This window comes from Myotis yumanensis, unplaced genomic scaffold, assembly GCF_028538775.1.
Source record: "Myotis yumanensis isolate MYYU_CA2020_CCGP unplaced genomic scaffold, mMyoYum1.0.hap1 SCAF_2, whole genome shotgun sequence".
Taxonomy (NCBI): Eukaryota; Metazoa; Chordata; class Mammalia; order Chiroptera; family Vespertilionidae; genus Myotis; species Myotis yumanensis.
The window spans coordinates 153,690,383-153,710,150 of NW_027223753.1; the positions used below are offsets into that span (position 1 = coordinate 153,690,383).

At 39.6% G+C, this 19,768-nt stretch overlaps 1 protein-coding gene across 1 annotated transcript in view; it reads left to right on the forward strand.

Annotated features, from left to right (window-relative positions):
• GAP43 (growth associated protein 43) overlaps positions 1–12,493 on the forward strand; it is a 96,614-nt gene extending 84,121 nt beyond the window's left edge. The window contains exon 3 of the mRNA XM_070406236.1: positions 11,874–12,493. Within this exon, the coding sequence (XP_070262337.1) occupies positions 11,874–11,959 (86 nt within the window). The 3' untranslated portion in view covers positions 11,960–12,493. The remainder of the gene's footprint in view (positions 1–11,873) is intronic.
• Positions 12,494–19,768: the final 7,275 nt, after the last annotated feature.

Here is a 19,768-nt window from a genome sequence, read left to right on the forward strand (position 1 = left end):
CTGCATAAAATATCCACTTCATTTCTCACAAACTGTACTTAATATGTTGCAGTTTGATACAACAATAATCCTCCGCCCCGTGGTTCTGCAAGCCACTGGACTATCTAACATTACTTCTGACCCTGGCCGATGTGGCTCAGTTGGTTCCTGTACACTAAAGGGTGGTGGGTTCGATTCCTGGTCAGGGCACATAACCAGGTTGCAGGTTCGATCTCCAGTCAGGCCATGTGCAGGAGGCAACAGATCAATATTTCTCTCTCTCAAAATTAATTTTTTAAAAATAATAAAATTACTTCGTGTAGCCCTTATAGCAAAATTATTCTGAACTTACCTTCTTTTTCACAGCAGAGAAAATAAATGGAAGGAGGGAGGAAGGAAGTAGAGAGAAGTGAGAGAGAGGGAAAAGGGGAGGAGGTTAGTAAAGAGGAAAAGGGGGGAGGAATAGAGACAGGTAAATTAAAATCAAGGAATAGAATCCACTCATCCCCCAAAGTTGTGAGAGATGTTATAGTATTATGGGAGGATTTGCTGAATTGTAATTAGCTGTGTGACTTTGGACAAGTCACAGAAACTCTCCATCTTCAGAGGGAATGAGGGGCTGAGATCACATGATCTCTAAGATCCCCCTCAGCATCCACTATTCTATAATTTTACGAACAATTACAAGCCGACTCTGTGACAATGTATACAGATTTTACATTTTTGTCCTGAATTGTGTGGTTTATCCATTTGCATTGATAAAATTAGCAAGACAACTGCCAAGTCTTTAGTTTTCTTTGTGCTGTGTAGATACAGCCATAAGGGAAAATTAAACAACAAAGATAAATAATTGTCTGGTGTATTGCAAATACAATCAAACACATCATGGCGAGTCATAGCAATGCCTGAGCTGAATATAACTCACAGACTTAGTGCTTTTATTTTAAAATTTAAATGTTGCCCAAGCAATAGTTATTCATACATAGGAAAAGTTTTTAGGTAGCTGCATGGCTATTGGAGTGACTCTTATGGAGTTAGAATTATGTCTAGTTTTGATTTCTGTATTTTAACCCTGGAGTCAGAGAAGTAATTTAATCACATCATATCAGATTGTGGAATTTGAAATACCTAGATCTGCTTTTGCTTCTAAAGACAAATATTAAAAATGCAAACTTTGTAAAAAGGCATATTAACTCATTCATTATATGTTAAAACATTATAAATAGTTGAATTTTAAAATGTAAACCAGTATAACCCAGATTGTTCATTAACTTTTTCAAGGTCTGACAGACACAAATGACTATGCTTTTGTAACTGATCACTAGATAAGATCTAGGGTGGCTCATTGTTGAAAACAATATTGAAAACAATGAGAATAATAGAGATACCTAAGGAAAAACAAACAAATGATGTTTGATGGCTGGTATGATGCTTAAGCAGCCAGTTTCAATAAATGTGAAAAGGTACTAGGAATAAAAACTGAGAATAAATTCAATGACAAATGACAAAGAAACATGATTAGCCTGTTTTGTTATAGATGGGATGCACTCTGTACCCCAGCCATTACCAGTGGAAGTGGAGTTTTTGTGATGTCATAAGGAAAGGAATTTACTGAGACTTGAACAGGAGGATGAGTGATCTTTATTTCCATGAAATTAAACTCCTGGGTTTCCAATGTCCCATTTCTGTCTCTTCCGCCATGGAAAAAGTCCAATCTTGCTTCAGCAGGGATAGAATTACGGGCACTGCCAAGAGTCTCTGTTCCCCATTAAAGCACAGTCCAGTCCAGTCCAGCATCTGGCTAGCTTAGCTCATGTTCCCAGCTGCAGTCCATTGTGTGAGGGGTCTGCATGGCCATGGTCTATGCAGCTGTTTAGGAGAGAGGAAGCTTTTTGTTTGGGGATTGTAACCAGGAGCTTAACCAATTAACCCTGGAAGAATTCACATGCTTGTGTGGCTTCACCCTCCTAGCCAGTGATCCTTTTCCTCAGGCTAGACTGACAGACAAGCACCTTCCCTACCTCACCCAGACTTCACTGCCCATGTGTCCATCTCCCCTTTTGTTTGATTCCTTCCCCCAGATCACTGGGAATGGACCCAGGGTTCCCTGGGGCGTGTGAAGTTGTAGCTTCCTGGTGAAGCTGCTCAGATGACCATGTTTATAATGTTCCCCCCGCCCCCGCCACTTTGCTCTGTTCCTATTATTAAGATTAATAACTAGCTAATTATGATAACAGTTTTATTTTTCCTCATCTCCTAAGTATGGATCTAAATAATTAACATCAAATACCTAAGTTCTGATTTTTTTAAAAATTACTAATTTCCTCCTAAATGCAGCGGGAGGAGTTAGAGATCATCCTAGGAGTGGGGTGGGGGAGGGATCATGTTTTTATTAGATTCCCCAAAAGTTGGGTATTTCTGTGCCTGGATTTCTTTTAAGAGAACGGTTCCTTCCTACTCCATCTGTTTTCTCTTTATTCTTTAAAATCTGCTGTAGTTCCTTGCTTCAGAAGGCCCAGAAAAGAGAAAGAGTTGTGCATAGGTAGAAAGAATTACCCCATCAGAACGCCAATGTCTCCCCCAACACATGCCCTGTGCCCAGATAACTGCAAAGCTTTTTGGAAATGAAAAGGTCTTTCTCATCATGAAATTGAAAACTTTCACTGTATTTGATTATTTTCCATAAGGTTAAGGGACAAGAAATTTTAGGTCTTTTTCAAGTTTTGAATTTGATAATTATTGAGTAAGGGAATTTTTTTTAGATATATATCATAAACCTGGAGATTTGTCATCTTCTATAATTTGCCTGCCAGATACAAAATTTACTACATAGCCAGGGACAGAGGACAATTTGGTTCTTGCTCATTCAGTATGGTAGATTTTTGCTACAAAATTTTTTGCTACAAAATTTATCCTCATATAGAGCTAAGGCTGAGGATAAGTTGTTTCCTTTTAAAACCAATGGCCTGCTATTCTCCAGGTATGAAATAGAGAAATTGTTCTGTTCTCAATAGAGGCAATATCATAGGTGATTGCCTTTTGAGACATTACTGTTTAGCAGCCTTGATTCTTGCATCACAAAATCATGCCCTTCAAGTTTGATCAATGCCCATCTTTACCCTCACAGTCATTTCTGAATCCTGACCCTTGACATCAAAGCTTTTTTTTAGAGTTTTGAATTTCATTTTCATTCTACAAGCAAAAATTTCATAAGGCACAAACTCTTCTTTCCCTTTCTTTGGATATTTGAAGAAACTTTCCTCTTGATTGTGGGCTAAGATTGAATGAGCATAAATGTGGAGAGAGGAAGAAGATCATTCATTAGGCACATAGGTGAGCAAGTAGTGGCACTGTATTAAGTTCTTTATTCTCTCATTTAACACTCGTCACAGATCTATGAGATAGATATTATTATTCCCACTTTACTGGTAAAGAAATGGGGAAGCAGGCAAGATGTATATTGAATACTTATGTGTGAAACCCCTTAGAACAATGATTGGCACATAGTAAAATTTAAACCAATGTTAGTTCCCTTTAAGTCATGTAATAATAGTCAACACTTATTGAGCACTTATTGAAATGCACCGTTCATTATTAAGTACTTTAAATAATTAACACATTTAAATATCATAGAAAGCCCAGGAGGCAGGTACCAATATTATCACCAATTACAGATAAATTACAGAAAAGGAAAATGAGGCAATAAGAGGTTAAATACCTTAATCAAAATCATGGTAAATGTCAAAGATAGAATTTTTATTTATTTATTTTATTTATTGGGGTAACATTGGTTCGCAAAACAATACAATTATACAACTCAATAAAACATCATCTTCACACTGCATTGTGCACCCATCACCTCAAGCAAAGTCTCTTTCTGTCCTCCTTTTCCCCACTTTGTCCACCTCCAACTCCTCCTCACCCTTTTCCCCTCTGGCTATCACCATACTGTTGTCTGTGTCTATACATTTTATATATATATAAAAATCTGTACATATACAATTTATATTTATAAATATAAATACATATAAAATGTATTGTATATAACAGACAGCTGTCAGTCTGTTCCATGCACCCATGCCTCTATTTCTATTCTGTTCATCAGTTTATTTTGTTCATTAGATTCCATATGTAAGTGAGATCATGTGATACTTATCTTTCTCTGACTGGCTTATTTCACTTAGCATAATACTCTCCAGGACCTTCCACGCTGTTGCAAAGGGTAAGAGATCCTTCTTTGTTACAGCTGCATAGTATTCCATTGTGCAAATGTACCACAGCTTTTTTTATCCACTCATCTATCCATGGGCACTTGGGCTATTTCCAGATATTGGCTATTGCAAATTACACTCCAATGAACATAAGGGTGCATATATTATTTTGAATTAGTGGTTCAGGTTTCTCTGGGTATATTGCCAGAAGGAGATCAACGGATCAAAAGACAGTTCCATTTTTAATTTTTTGAGGGAACTCCATACTGTTTTCTACAGTGGCTGCACCAGTCTGCAGAGATAGAATTTAAATGCATATATTCTGGCTCTAGAACCAGCTCTCTTGTCTAATGGGGAAAGAAGGTCAAACACCTAATTTTTGATGGCTTGGTAGACATTTTATATAGAGAATGTTTAAGAAGTTTTCAAGATCAAACTGTATTTCTTTTAAGTTTTGCTTTAACTTTTTAAAATCTCTGGGTCTTTTCTCCTTTCAGAAAAAAACACTAACTTTTGTTCTATCAGTTAAAAATCCTAGATTCTATAATTGAGCAGCTCTATTTAATTAATAAATCACTATATTCTTATTTTCTAATTAGAGTTAGAGACTTTACAGGAACATTCTAGGGGAGAAATTGTCTTAGTCATTAATCTGGGAAAGAAGATTTTGGGGGCTTGGGGGTCAAGATTACTATTTTCTTCCTGGGATAGAAATGTTAAACTTGATAGGTATTATTTTGTTTTTTTTTTTTGTTTTTACCCAAATCCCACAGGTTGGATTAAAATCTTGACGTATTACATACTGTACTTTAAATTTTATAAAATCCTTTCAAATACCTTTTTTTGACCTCCAAACAACCTGCAATAAGGTGGGGTGGGCATTATTATTCATATTTTTTCATAGATTAGGAAACTGAGGCAAAGAAAGGAAAGGTCACATGACTAATCCGTTTTGCAGTCAAGGCTAGAACATAAATCAGCTTGATCCTAGGCCTCAACTTCTGAGAGAAGGAGTGCATTTCAGGTATCCTGCCATGTTGCCTCTTAGTCTTCTTCTTGGTTAAATTCTGCTTTGTTCTTCTTTAAAATCCTAAAGTGAATAGTATTGTAAGCAATAGGGTTATACTCTCTTTCAAAGGCACAGAGAGCAAGGAGGGGCCATAAGTGATATTTGCACCATTCCGTTGACATCAAAATAGTGTACACTGGTTCAGTGCTTTCAAAGGAACTTAAAATGTAAAATATGATCATGAAAAGCATAAAATGTGGATCCCAGTAACCACCAAAAGCCATGATCAGGCTCCAGATCGACATCTGGTACACAACTCAAGAGGAAGACCACGTAAGTAATCAGAAGGACATATGTGAGTTAGCTGCAAAATGCTTTTTTATCGCTTTCCGTTGAGACTTTGAGATGATGATACTTAATACTCAAGAAAGATGAAAATGAAAAAAAGGAAATGGAGCAAACACCCCAGCCCAGTGGTGACTGGTAGAGTAATTGTGGGCATGGCCCCAAGATGATAGCAGCTTCTATTTAATCAATGTTGACAAGGCTGGGGAGAGCTGGGCAGGTCCCAAGAGGTAATGTTTTACTCGGAAATCCACTCAACCTAATTTCAGTAATGTAGGGCTGCGGAGGGGCCTGGACCAGAGCCAGTAAACAGGGCCATTAGAGCTCAGTGTAGGCGATGGCAGCTGGGAACACCGCCATCCCTTCAGCAGCATTGCAGCCGGCTGCCTGGCTGACGCGCAAGCAGCCGCTGCTGCATATGCTCCTGGTATTTGTTCACCAACAGAATGTGCAGACGTGCTATTCTCACCCTTTCGAGGAAATGAATGGAATGCATAAAGGCAAGAGCAGTTTCCAGAATCTATTTCAGCAAGGATCAGAGAGCCAGTCTGGTGTGCATTTTTCCAGGACCACTGTGAAGGCTTCCATGGATCCCCTGACTCTTTCAAGGTTACCACCACACAGTTTCCAAGGGGCATAGAAATGACTTCCATCTTTATTGCCATCATAACGTGGTCTTGGTATTTCTTTAGGAATAGTTATTGTGAATCCAGAATGTGAAACCTACTAGGGTTTTTCCTATTTCAAAACTTATGAGATTCATTCAAGATACTCAACTTTGCAAATCCCAGGAGAAACTATGCCTCTTTGAGCTGACTTCTTATCAGCTACTATGTTTTCTTTTATGCCTCCTTCTCCAACAAGCAATACACATGCCAGTAATTACTAGCATATAAATTCTAAGAAGGTCGAGATCATTGCTTGGTGTTTTCATTGCTGTATCACCTCTGCTGTGTTTTCACTGCTTAGAACAGTGCATGGCACATAGTAACTATGGTCCAGAACCTTCCACTGAATGAATAAATGAGTAAATTTACACACTGTTCTTCTCTTTTGAAGCATCCTTCAACTCCAAGACATTAAGAAGATATGGCTTTACTGTGTATGATGTGCACTCTCTCTTTTGAAGTTAACACAGAAAATGATCAAATACATGGAGACTGCTAGAGAACATGGTGATTTCTAAGAGGTCTTTGAACCTAGAAAATGTTTTTGTCAGGGTTAAAATGTCAAGGCTGGAGAAGTTTATAGCTCTTTACCAGATTCTAACATGGTCTGTAAAAACTGACAGACTGTAATTTTTGAGAATTTAAATACTATTTAATATAAACATTACCAAAACTGTCAATTTTGTTAAAAACAAAGCAAAACAAAACAAAACAACTTTTTAACCCCTTTTAGACCAAACCACTAAAATGCATCATCATTTGTTTTTTCTTTGACATACTCCTTCTCATAATAAAGCTGGATTTGAGGGTTGATTTCCCCTGGTGAAGAATTGTGGAGAGAAGCCATCACTAGATAGAATATTAATGACTCTTATAGAGGATAAATTCACTGGCCACCTAAGATGATAAATAGGTAGGTAGGTAGATAGATAGATGATAGATAGATGATAGATGATAGATAGATAGATAGATAAATGATAGATAGATGATAGATAGATATATCCTGTGATTAATTTAATCTTGCTCTTTTCATGTAATCTCTTAACCAAAATTACAATATCATTATTAGATAAACATCTAATTGAACTTCATTAGCATGAGGTTTTTATGTTTAATATAAACAAAAGTATATTCAGAGCTAAACTGAAAAACAAAAAGTGTTTTCTACTCTTGAACTTGATGGATTTCAGCTGTCATAGCAGCAATTGCAGGTTTTCCTCATTTGCCAGCTTCAGACCTTGTACTTTCACTCGCTTGTTCTATGTCACTCGGTATTAAAAATGTCATGTAATTTTTAGCTCCTACAGCCTCTTCTTAAGCAATGACTATCTAGGTGGGAGGCTGATCCTCTAGATGGGAAATGTGATTAATTAACCTAATTGGATCATGATAATTGGAGTGACCAACTGGCCTCAGCCATTCATCTATCTTTGACACTCATCATGATGATCATAGTTTTTGCACAAAATACTAAAGATTACTGTACATATTAACTAATTTCTAGCATTTAAAAATTATGTAATTAACACCAGAAAGTACCAAGTCAAGATTTTATATTATATTAGAGGCCTGGTGCATGAAATTCGTGCACTGGAGGGTGGTGTCCCTCAATCCGGCCTGCGCCCTCTCACAGTCTAGGACCCCTCACTCTTTACTGCCCACCTGCTTGCTGCTCCTTACCACTAGGCTCACTGCTCCTTAGCACTCCTGCCACCTCTGCATTCGCCAGTCATGAGCCTGTCTTCTGGCTGAGTGATGCTATCCCTGTGGGAGCACACTGACCACCAGGGGGCAGCTCCTGCATTGAGTGTCTGCCCCCTGATGGTCAGTGCGCATCATAGCGACTGGTCATTCTGCCGTAATGGTAGCTTAGGCTTTTACTATATAGACTAGAGGCCCAGTGCATGAAATTCGTGCACGGGGGTGTGTGTCCCTCAGCCCAGCCTGCACCCTCTCCAATCTGGAACCCCTTGGGGGATGTCCGACTGCCGGTTCAAGCCCTGGATCCGGCCTAAACTGGCAGTCGGACATTCCTCTCACAACCTGGGACTGCTGGCTCCCAACCACTCACCTGCCTGCCTGCCTGATTGCCCCTAACCACTTCTGCCTGTCAGCTTGATTGATGCCTAACTGCTCCCCTGCCAGCCTGATTGCCCCTAACTGCCTTCCCCTGCCTGCCTGGTCACCCCTAACTGCCCTCCCCTGCCTGCCTGGTCACCCCTAACTGCTCTCCCCTGCTGGCCTGGTCGCTCCCAACTGCCCTCCCTTGCAGGTCTGATTGCCCACAACTGCCCTCCCCTGCTGGTCATCTTGTGTCCACATGGGGGTGGCCATCTTTGATCACATGGGGGCAGCCATCTTGTGTGTTGGAGTAATGTTCAATTTGCATATGACCTCTTTATTATATAGGATAGACAAAACTAATCAGGATTCTTCCCTCCATTCTGAGCAGCTTTTACCAAGATCTGTTTTTAGAGTTTATAGGCCCAGGCTTACATACCTGTGGACTCCTTGCTCTAGCTCCCACTCTGTGAACACCCACTCTTCTTGGGAAAAGTTAAAGGCAGAAAGAGCAATCTAAAGTATAAGCTGCCTAGATGGCTCTGTCCTAGGTTAGAATTCCTTGCTGCCATTCATAAACAGTGTGGTCTTAGGTAAGTTACTTCATCTTACTGTGCCTCAGTTTCCCACCTATAAAATTGGATGATTAAGGTACCTGTGAGAATTACTAGTAAATAGAATGAAATACGTAGAATGTTCTGAGCATAGAGTCAGGGTCAAATATCTTAGCTGTAACTAAGTGCTTTAGTGGTCTGGGAAGTCATAAGTCATGATTCTTTCTAGGCAGAGAGGCTGCTGAATAGAACAGGTAAGAAAATATAGATATACAACCATATGGTCAACATGATTTATTAACTACAATGACTTGTCTAGAGTCAGCATCAGTGAAAGAAAGAGCAATTTAGCAATCTCCAGAAGTTCTTGCTGACATTTAGGCTCAAATGGACCTGTTTATCTATAACTCAGGTTCTGTTCTCAATAAATTGCCCTTTGTCTGAGGTTCAAACCTTTATCAAACTCATATACAATCTCTCATTTAAGTGACTCTAACTAGAGCAGGCATATGGTTCACATCTGATTGCCTGTTTTCTTCATTTGCATGTAGGTTTACTTTTTTAAAGAAATATTGCTATGAGTTCTTAGCTTACCTCACTTTTGTGGTTAGAAAACATTGTTATTTTAGATTTTCTTCTCCCCATAATTCCCTGTGGTCTATAAGAATTTCATTGAATCCACTGATTTGACACATTCTATTTTTACTAACTAGTTGTCCCTTAATCTAATACAAAAATAAACCCTTTGTTTAATATTCAATAACATCAAACAAGTATAAAATCACTCTCATCTCATATAAAATATGTATATATTATTGTGTGTGTTCAGCTGACTTGAATCCCAGCTAACTGACTGACATGTTACCTTTTGTAGTCATCTAACTGAACTTTATCAGTTTTAATTATATGACTTTTATTTTACACTAGAGGTCTAGTGCACAAAATTCATGCATGGAGGGGGGGTTCCCTCAGCCCAACCTGCACCCACTCCAATTGGGGGAACCTTGGAGAATGTCCGACTGCCAGTTTAGACCCCCTAGGCAACCCAGCACTGACTTCTGGTCTGGTCGAGCCTTCAGTCGTTACGACCCTGGCTCTTTATTATATAGATTTTGGAACAGCAATTTGTTTTTAATCATGGAAGTTTTGTAGGTCACTCAAAACCCGTGAACCCTAGATACTTAGTTTCCAGTGCTGACTTGATAAAACGGATTTGAGCTGAACCCCCTCTGGTTGAATATGGCAACCTGATATAATGAAAAAACGTGGTCATCAGAAAATCTTATGGTTTAAGGAAAATCTCTTCCTTTTCCTGGACTTTAGTTTCCTCATCTGTGAAATAAGGATGTCCATTCATTCTTGCATTCAATAAATATTAATTGAGGGCATTCCCTGCTCTAGGCAGGGTTTAGGAGCTAGTTATTCAAAGTTGAGCAAAATAGATATTGTTATTGACCTTGAAGAGTTATGGTTTAATTACTGATGGATGACCTTAAAGGTCCTTCTCACTGTTGACATATTATGATTATAGATTTCATTGTTTGTTAAAAGTTTATTATGAAAGGCTTAAACAAGAGCAAGGATATTTATTGTTTCTTCACTGCTTCTTCTCAATACTTATAAAAATGCTTGGCACATTACAGGTGCTTGAAACAAATGTATTGAATAAATAAATAATTATGTTTCAAATACTTTGAAGCATTTGAGGAGAGAATATGTAGATATTGAAGCTCTTTTAATAGAAAATAGTAGCGACTTCAATTAACAGATGCATGTCAAGTGTCACCTTTTCCCCTAGGCCCAGGCAAAAATGTCAATAGAAAGTGGGGAAATTGGGGGGGATTTAACCTGATTGCCCACCAATGGGGGATAGAAAGTATGACTGCTTCTCAGGGTTACCTAAATTTTTCTTATTTTGTTTTCCTCTTTTGAATTCTGTTCCCTTAATTCCACAAATATATAATTCTTCTCACCTTACCCAACCTATGTCCACCTTTTATTTTGAATGTTTAATCTCCCTCAAATCATACATACTAGCTCCTAAGATTTTATTTTAGGAAGAGAGTTTTGAAGTATTATTTTGCTCCTACAGTTAATTCCTCTAAACAGTTCAAATCAATATTCTATTCTTTTGTAATTTGAAGAGGGCACTAAATACATTGGGCAAGGCTGGGGAGCTAACTAAATTCTCTAAAAATATTTCAAATTGCTATAGAAGGCCCTCGCTAAAATAAATCTGGAAACTTTCTTTTGGCAGAACATTAAATGATTCATTAGCATACTACATTTCTGTAATCCATGAGGAATGCTGATTATACATAAAGTATTATGATGATTAGAATTTAGTCTCATAGAAAAATTTTTGCTGGAAAATATGATTGGTATGTTGTGTCTTTAATGGTTAACAATGGTCATTTTGGAAAGTTTTGGCCTTTAAAAATATTTATGAGTAGTAGTAGATAGTCTTACTAAAATGACTGCAATTAGGAAATAGCTTACAGTCTTCTACAAACACTCCAAACATTCCCATTGAATACACTTATTCATAAGATAAGTGTGCTTTGACAGCTTTAGCTTTAAGGGGCTAGAAATTCAAGTATTTCATTTTCCAGCTTTTATAATACTAGAAATAAGGGATGAGAGAGTGGGGATGACTGTTCAATGATCCACATAAAGTACTTGTCACAATTAGTCTGCCACTAATGAAAAAATATACAAGATTATTGTTGATTCCCAATGTTAAGAGCTTATACATGGATACTTTGGTTGTAAGGCTGAGAGATTAAAGACAATGGTAATTTCTCTGTGGGCTCCTTGCTCCCAATATCATAGCTCCTGAGCTCTTCATATGTGTCACTGAACAACCTTCTGGAAGTAATTCTCCTGAACTTGGAAATTATATTACTAAGACAGCAACCTCCTTTCATCTTAAAGTGCTTGTGAAATGGTATGAAAAAAAATGCATTGCACTATCATGTGAACAGATGAGAAAAAATACTAACTCTTCTCCCCCTTCCTACCCCTCCCATCTGGTTTTCTTCCTCAGAAGCTGCAGATGAAACCAAACCTAAGGAAAGTGCCCGGCAGGATGAGGGTAAAGAAGAACTCGAGGCGGACCAAGAACATGCCTGAACTCTTAAGAAATGGCTTTCCACGTCCCCGCCCTCCCCTCTCCTGGACCCTGTCTCTCCCCACCCTCTTCTCAGCACCACTCTGAAGTTGCCCTTCCTGTCCTGCTCACGTCTGTGAGTCCGTCCTCTCCCACCCACTAGCCCTCTTTCTCTCTATGTGGCAAACATTTAAAAAAAAATAAGCAGGAAAGATCCCAAGTCAAACAGTGTGGCTTAAACATTTTTTGTTTCTTGGTGTTGTTATGGCGAGTTTTTGGTAATGATGATCCAATCATTTTGGGAAATTCTTGCACTGTATCCAAGTTTTTTGAATTGGTGCGTGTGGCCCTGTGGGAGTCCACTTTCCTCTCTATCTCTCTCTGTTCCAAGTGTGTGTGCAATGTTCCGTTCATCTGAGGAGTCCAAAATATCGAGTGAATTCAAAACCATTTTTCTTTTCCTTTTCAATGTGATGGAATGAACAAAAGGAAAAAAAATTAAAAACCCAGTTTGTTTTGAAAATAAATAAATAAAGCAAATGTGCCAATTAGCATTACTTACGGCTCTAAGGCTCCTTTTTCAATCTGAATATTAATAAACCATGAGAGTAATCAAACTCCAATGGCTCTGTATTTCTGTTCCACCTTATCATTAGTTAGCTTGACACACCCTTTAACTGGGATCTTACATTTTATCTTCTTTCTAGTCTCCCATTCTTACACCGGCAACCCTAACAAAGAAAAAACAATTAAAGTTAAGGCTCTGGCCAGGACCAATGGCTTTGGTCCTCAATGAGATGGTTGGGGGCTGTATTAGTTTGCTAGGCTGCTGTATCAAAGTGCCACAGACTGAGTGGCTTAAGCAACAGAGTATTTTCTCATTGTTCTGGAAGGTTGAATTCTGAAATCAGGGTGTTGGTACTGTTGGCTCCTTCTGAGGGCCATGAGGGTAGGATCTGTTCCAGGTCTCTGTCTTTGGCATATAAATGGCCATCTTCTCTTTACCTCTGTTAATTTTCTATGGCCATTTCTATGTCTAAATTACCATTTTTTTGTAAGGAATCAGTCAAATATGATTAGGTTCCACTGCAATGACCTCATCTTAACTGTATTACCTCTGTCAAAACCCTACCTCTAAATAAGGTCATATTCAGAGGTATTAGAAGTTAGGATTTCAACATATGAATTTGGAAAGAGATTTGAACATACGAATTTGGGAAGAAAGGGTCAATTTACAGGTATGTGTCATTGTTGGTAATTACAGCATATTTAGTGTCACAGATGGTCCCTTACTAAGACTTACTTTTACTGTAGTCACCACAGGGTGTTTTCATCCTTCAGGAGAAGTCCCCAATGGCAGGTTATTATAGATTTTAACAAGTTAAATATAGAGGCATTCACTACTCTTAGAAACCTCCAAGAGTTTGTTTAGATGATTTATTTTAACCCAAGTGTTGACACAGCCATTCTATAAGTTCCTGCTAATTAACTTCTATTGGCCTTATGCCCACACAAGGCAACTGTCAGATTCTTGACTAGTTATTGTCATTGTTCTTGTGGGTGGTGGTAGTATATAAAGAAATGGTGTTCTTTTAGCATATCCATACTCTTCAAATTTCCTTCCAGTTCCTGTTTTCTTACGTACCCTCTATTAGAAGGTAAACAGTTCCCATGAGAAACAGCAATGTCCCTAAATCTTGAAGTATCTGATGCTGTTGTTTTTTCTCTCTAAATTTCCTAAATGAATCCTGGTGCAAATTCCTAACAAGTCATACACTGTCTGATCCTGAGTTCCCTCCCATGGACAAGCATGGACAATGGATCCCCTTCAGCTTCCTACACTCATCTGCACATGTAATTTTCTAGCAAGGAAGAGAAAATTGTTTCAAAACCTTCAAATAATAAAGATCATGTAAATAAGTGATCTTAGGAGGTACAACCTACACCTTGGTAACTCTACTCAGCTCTGTGTGGAACTGATGTCTGGTTAATGCTTTGAAGAAAGCTAGTGTCACTTGAAGGATCAGTCCTCCCTAGATCAAGGGATCAATCCTTGTCACTGACATTAAATAGAATTTTCATTGAGAGAAGCAACCATAAAGAAAAAAAATCAGAAAGCATCAATAATATATCAAAATAATTTAAGATTTTAAAATTTGTTCTGTCTTGGTGTATTTCCAAAGAAGACTTTGAAACAAGTACCTGGGACTCAGTTGTTATCTGAGTAGGATCTCATCAGATGTGAGATAAGGTTTTAGAAAAGGTCATCAATGGAGTGCAGCCATATTGGCAATATATTGGATTAGGAATTCTATTTTATCTCTAAGTTTTTATGGTAGCATAAATCATTTAATATCTTCCCCAAATTTATTCTTGTAAGTAACATTTCTGTGACTTGGAACAGTTTAATTTCTCCTTCAAAATTTAATTCTAAATTCCACTGAATCCATAGTCATACTGAAAACAGTAGCATATGATTTTTAAGTCTATGTTAATATTAATTGTTTAGTGCTTACTAATTTTGTCAGCGTTTGGGTGTTGTTTTTTACTTATGCATAGCTTTGTTTGATAAAGTCTTGGCTCTTTAATAAAATTTTAAAGCTGGGGAAGACACCTCAGGGAGGCTCATAATAATTTTAAAAGGCATGCCAAGTATAATTGCAACCCTCACACTGACACTAAGAAATGTGATTCAAACTTGTTCACAACACACACAAAATCAGGTCATTCAAAATACAAAAACAAATAGAGTCCAAATCTGTTCAGAAAGCAACACAATTTGTTGATTATGAAATATCTACATCTGATTTACTTTCAAAAAAATAAAAACTAGGTTGAGAATAAGTTTTAAAAAGCCCTCAACATTGGTAAGTAGTTCTTTCAAATGATAATAAGATCATACTCTGGGTACCAGACCCAATATTCAATTGACAAAAAACCATGGCCATGTCTTCATGAAATCGTCTCTTGACTGAGCTGTATTATTTGGGCTTAAAATGTTCAATCATGATGTAAGACAATTTGAATTTTTTGAAGATGAAGGTATTTCTAAAATAGAATCCTTTATTTCCATACTCTATTTACCCATTGCTCATCCTTCAGTCTTTTTCATGATCAGCCACCCTGTGGCTTAGTTCAGAAACCTTGGAAGCAGCATGATTCCTCTTTTTTTTTCACATAACATTTAATTCATGAGCAAATTTATTGTTGTGGATTCCAGAAGAAAATAAGGATACACTGTGCCTGCTGCTCTGACGAAACCTTCTGAAGGCTGACTTTCCTTGGTCAGTCTGAGGTAATCTGAGGGTCTTTTACAGTGATCCCTTCCCATATTCACCTCATAAGGGAGAGTGGGGAGGGATTACCAAATCTCTGTCTCAATCCCCTAGGGCAAAAACACTTTGGAGCTCTCAAAATGCATTATTCCCAATATCAACCAGTTCTGCAGTTGTCATGGAAGCCTGAGCAATAGGAAAATCAAATTAATGAATGATTTCCATAAAGCATTATTAAGATCACTACAAATTCCATTAACTTTTTTTGACCTTCTCATACATTGTCTGTTGTCATGGAAACAGCTTCTCCTAAGCTGGTTATAAAATTAATTTAATGATTGGTGATGCTTCTAGCTAAATGTTAGCTAATGAGCATAGAAATGTAGGCTTTTTTTATTTCAAAAAACAAACAACAAAAAACAAAACTCATTTTTTTTCCCTTAAGAGATTAAAACTCATGCCTGCCTGTTGTGTAGGCAAGGCCTGCACCCACACCCACCACCTCTTTTAGTTACATATTTACTCCTATATAATTGTGCTTTTGTTCTTTCTTCCTGGAAAGAAATTCAGTCACTGTGAATGAAGACAAGATTATAGGTATGAGAATGATGAGTCATTAAATTCTCTTGGAGAATTCTATTAAAGTGACAAGGACATTTTGAATGCACATTTTCCAGCAAATTGATTACCTGTTTTTTTTTTCTTTACAGGTATGTGTCATTGTTGGTAATTACAGCATATTTAGTATCACAGATGGTACCTTACTAAGTACATTTTTGATGAAGTGAGATGCCTCCATACAAAAAACATGTTGCTGGTTAACCCTGCATCACACATAATCAGGCTATGAGAGCACATGGGATTGTCATAAGAATCTTAAAATAATTCTATTGTTTAACCACCCAAATTATACTATTGGAAAGGTAGAAAATATAAGACAGAAAGAAGATAAGATCATTTCACAGTTTACACCCAGATTTGAGCATTTTAACATTTAGAGATATAGCTTTTCATAGTCTGTCTGCCTGTTTGTCTCCCTCTCTTCTGATATGTTATCCACTATCTAATTATCTATAATCATATGCATATATAGATATGTATATTTAAGACATCAATGGGATCATGCTTTATATATGATGTTGAAAACTGTTGCAGATTGCAGGTATTTTTAAATAGATTGACAAAATGGAGACAAAGGACTGTACAATTCAAGATTCTCATTGCTTCTGGGTGCCTTATTAAAGCCTGAGACAAAAGGAAAAACATGCAATGCTATCTACACTTACTAAAATATCCAATTTTTTGAATCAAGTAGAAAGATTAATAAAAGCTCTACAATAAAAAGCATGGCTACATAGAAAGGTCCACGTTGCCCAATTTGTTGGCATGCTGTTGTCAACCTTCATAAACCTACCAGCTGGGGACCTGGGCTTCATTGCCTTGCTAGGTCAGGGAACTGAGGGTTGATTGGAAAGAACAGATACCATTGTGCAATAATGCAGGGTGGTGAAACAAGCAAACAGCAACCTGTCTTTAATTGACATTTTCATATTTTGCTTATTCAAGATATATTTGCATTAATTTTGATTTCTAAAATATTGCATTGAAATATTACTTTGATTACTACTGTTTTGATGTGATCTTCAATTTTGCCCTTGAGTCTAGTGCCTCACTCTACTTTTTCCCTGAGACTCCTAAAGGGAATGCTAGGGTCCTTGTTTTCTAGACAATTTTCCAATGATTATAGGAGGTCTTAGTGATCATCCAGAAACTGTGAGGCTTGAGCATAGGTTGGCCCATGAGGACTGGGGAATTGAATGTCTTATATTCCTAGAAAGCTAATACAATTAATTTAAGAAGTTTCCTTGCTTTCTAAAGAAGGTATAAACTATGAAATAGCTGCATATAGAAAACATGGACTGGTCCCAAGCTGGTCAGGTTTGTGGTGAGCTGAAGAATTCATGACCTACCTAAACACTCTGAAAATAAATTAAAAAACAAACAAGAATACCACTGGGTCTGCCAAACCAAATCATCAGTTGTTTTTTTTTTTAATATATTTTATTGATCCTTCACAGAGAGGAAGGGAGAGAGACAGAGAGCCAGAAACATCGATGAGAGAGAAACACTGATCAGCTGCCTCCCACACATCCCCCACTGGGGATGTGCCCGCAACCCAGGCACATGCCCCCGACCAGAATCGAACCCGGGACCCCCCAGTCCGCAGGCCGATGCTCCATCCACCCAGCCAAACTGGCTCCAGCCCAAATCATCAGTTTGCAATGCCTGGTAGGCTTTCACCATCTCCCACTGCAGGGTTTGTCTGGGAAGAGTATGCTTATAAAACTTGATTTGCGTCACTTGAAAACTCATGTTCATGCCTACAGAGTGGCTCAGCAGTTGAGCATCGACCTATGAACCAGGAGGTCATAGTTTGATTCCAGGTCAGGGCACATGTTTGGGTTTAGGGCTTGATCCCAATGTGGGGTGTGCAGGAGGCAGCTGATCAATGATTCTCTCATCATTGATGTTTCTATCTCTCTCTCTTCCCCTTCCTCTCTGAAATTAATAAAAATATCCTCCTATCTAATAATAGACAAAGATGGTAATTGACCATACCTTTGCTATGCCTCCCATTGGCTAATCAGCACAATATGCAAATTAACCGCCAACAAAGATGGCTGCTAATTTGCATACTGCAGGCAGGGTGGGGCAGTGCAAGCCACCACCCAGGCCCTGTGTGAGGCCCCGCCCCCAGCTGAAACCCCAGTGTGCCGCCTAAGCCCGTCCCGGGCCAGGACCCCTGTGAGCCACCTAAGCCCCTGACGCCTAAGCTCCACCCCCAGCCAGGACCCCTGTGTGCTGCCTAAGCCTTGCTAAGCCCAGCCAGGACCCCATGGCGATCTGAGAGCAGGAAAGTGCCTCTGCAGGCAACACCCAGCAGGGCCTGCCCCCAGGTCGCCATGGCGATCCAGCTATCCGTGAGAGGGAAAGTGTGACTTGTAGGCAGCACCCAGGAGGGCCTGCTCCTGGGTCACCATGGCGATCCCAGAGAAGGAAAGTGCGGCCTGTAGGCAGCACCCAGAAAGGCCTGCTCCTGGGTCGCCCTGGCAATCCCAGAGCAGGAAAGTGCGGCAGGCAGGCAGCCCCAAGGTGGGCATGCTCCTGGGTCCCCATGGTGATCCCATAGCAGGAAAGTGCAGCCTGCAGGCAGCACCCAGGTGGACATGCTCCTGGGTTGCCATGGCAATCCCAGAGCAGGAAAGTGCAGCCTGCAGGCAGCACCCAGGAGGACCTGCCCCTGGTTCTCCATGGCGATCCATTGATCCATGAGCAGGAAAGCTCAGCCTGCAGGCAGCACCCCACCCTGGCCACAACTCAAGGGAGAGAACAACACGCAGTGGAGGCCAGGAGCCTGAGAGATCAACATAGAGGGGTGCCTGCTCCAAGCCTCCACGGTGTGGCTGTGGGCAGGCCCCCAGCAGACACACACACACACATACACACACACACACACACACACACACACAAGGCAACTGCTCCGAGCCTACGTGGTGTGGCTGAGGGCAGGCCCCAGCAGACACATACACACACACACACACACACACACACACACGGGACACCTGCTCCGAGCCTCTGCTGCCAGACTGTGGCCATCAGTAGGACATCCACTGAGGGCTCCCGGACTGTGAGAGGGGCAGGGCTGAGGGAACCCCAACCCCCAGTGCACCAATTTCATGCACCGGGCCTCTAGTATCCTATATAATAAAAGGCTAATATGCAAATCCACCAAACCACAGACTGACTGGTTGCTATGACGTGCACTGAACATCAGGGGGCAGACGCTCAATGCAGGAGCTTCCCCCTGGTGGTCAGTGTGCTCCCACAGGGGGAGTGCTGCTCAGCCAGAAGCCAGGCTCACAACTGGCGAGTGCAGCGCAGTGGTGGGAGCCTCTCCCTCCTCTGTGGCAGTCAGACATCCCCTGAGGGCTCCCGAACTGCGAAAGGGTGCAGGCCAGGCTGAGGGACCCCCCACAAGTGCACGAATTTCATGCACCAGGCCTCTAGTTAAAAAAATAAAACAACTCATGTTCTTGACAAAGCTTATCAACTAGGGCCTCTTATAGACTGTAATTATTACTAAATGTTGTGAGAATTGAGTGCTCATTTATTAACTCATCCTAAATGCAAATCTATGTTTATACAGTATTTAAGAAGATGGATATTTCATTTTATACACTGAGTAAAAAGAATTTATTGCTCTCTCTTGGAAATGTTTTTAAAGCATGGGAGGAAAAATTATGCTGCTTAAAATTTCTCTTCCACCATGTTGGGAAAAGAGATTCAGCATAGAAACCAAAGGAGGAACATTCTGTCTGTCTTTCTTTGTTTCTCTACATAGTCCTTCCCCCTTCTTTCTTTAGCAAATAGAGTAAGGGAAGAACCTGGAGACCCTGGAGAATTCATTAAGCCATGGGGCATGTGGAGGAGCACCACCTGTGTCCCAGGTTCTACAACCGCAAGAGTCAGTGAGGTCTCTAAGCATCCCCTCCACCT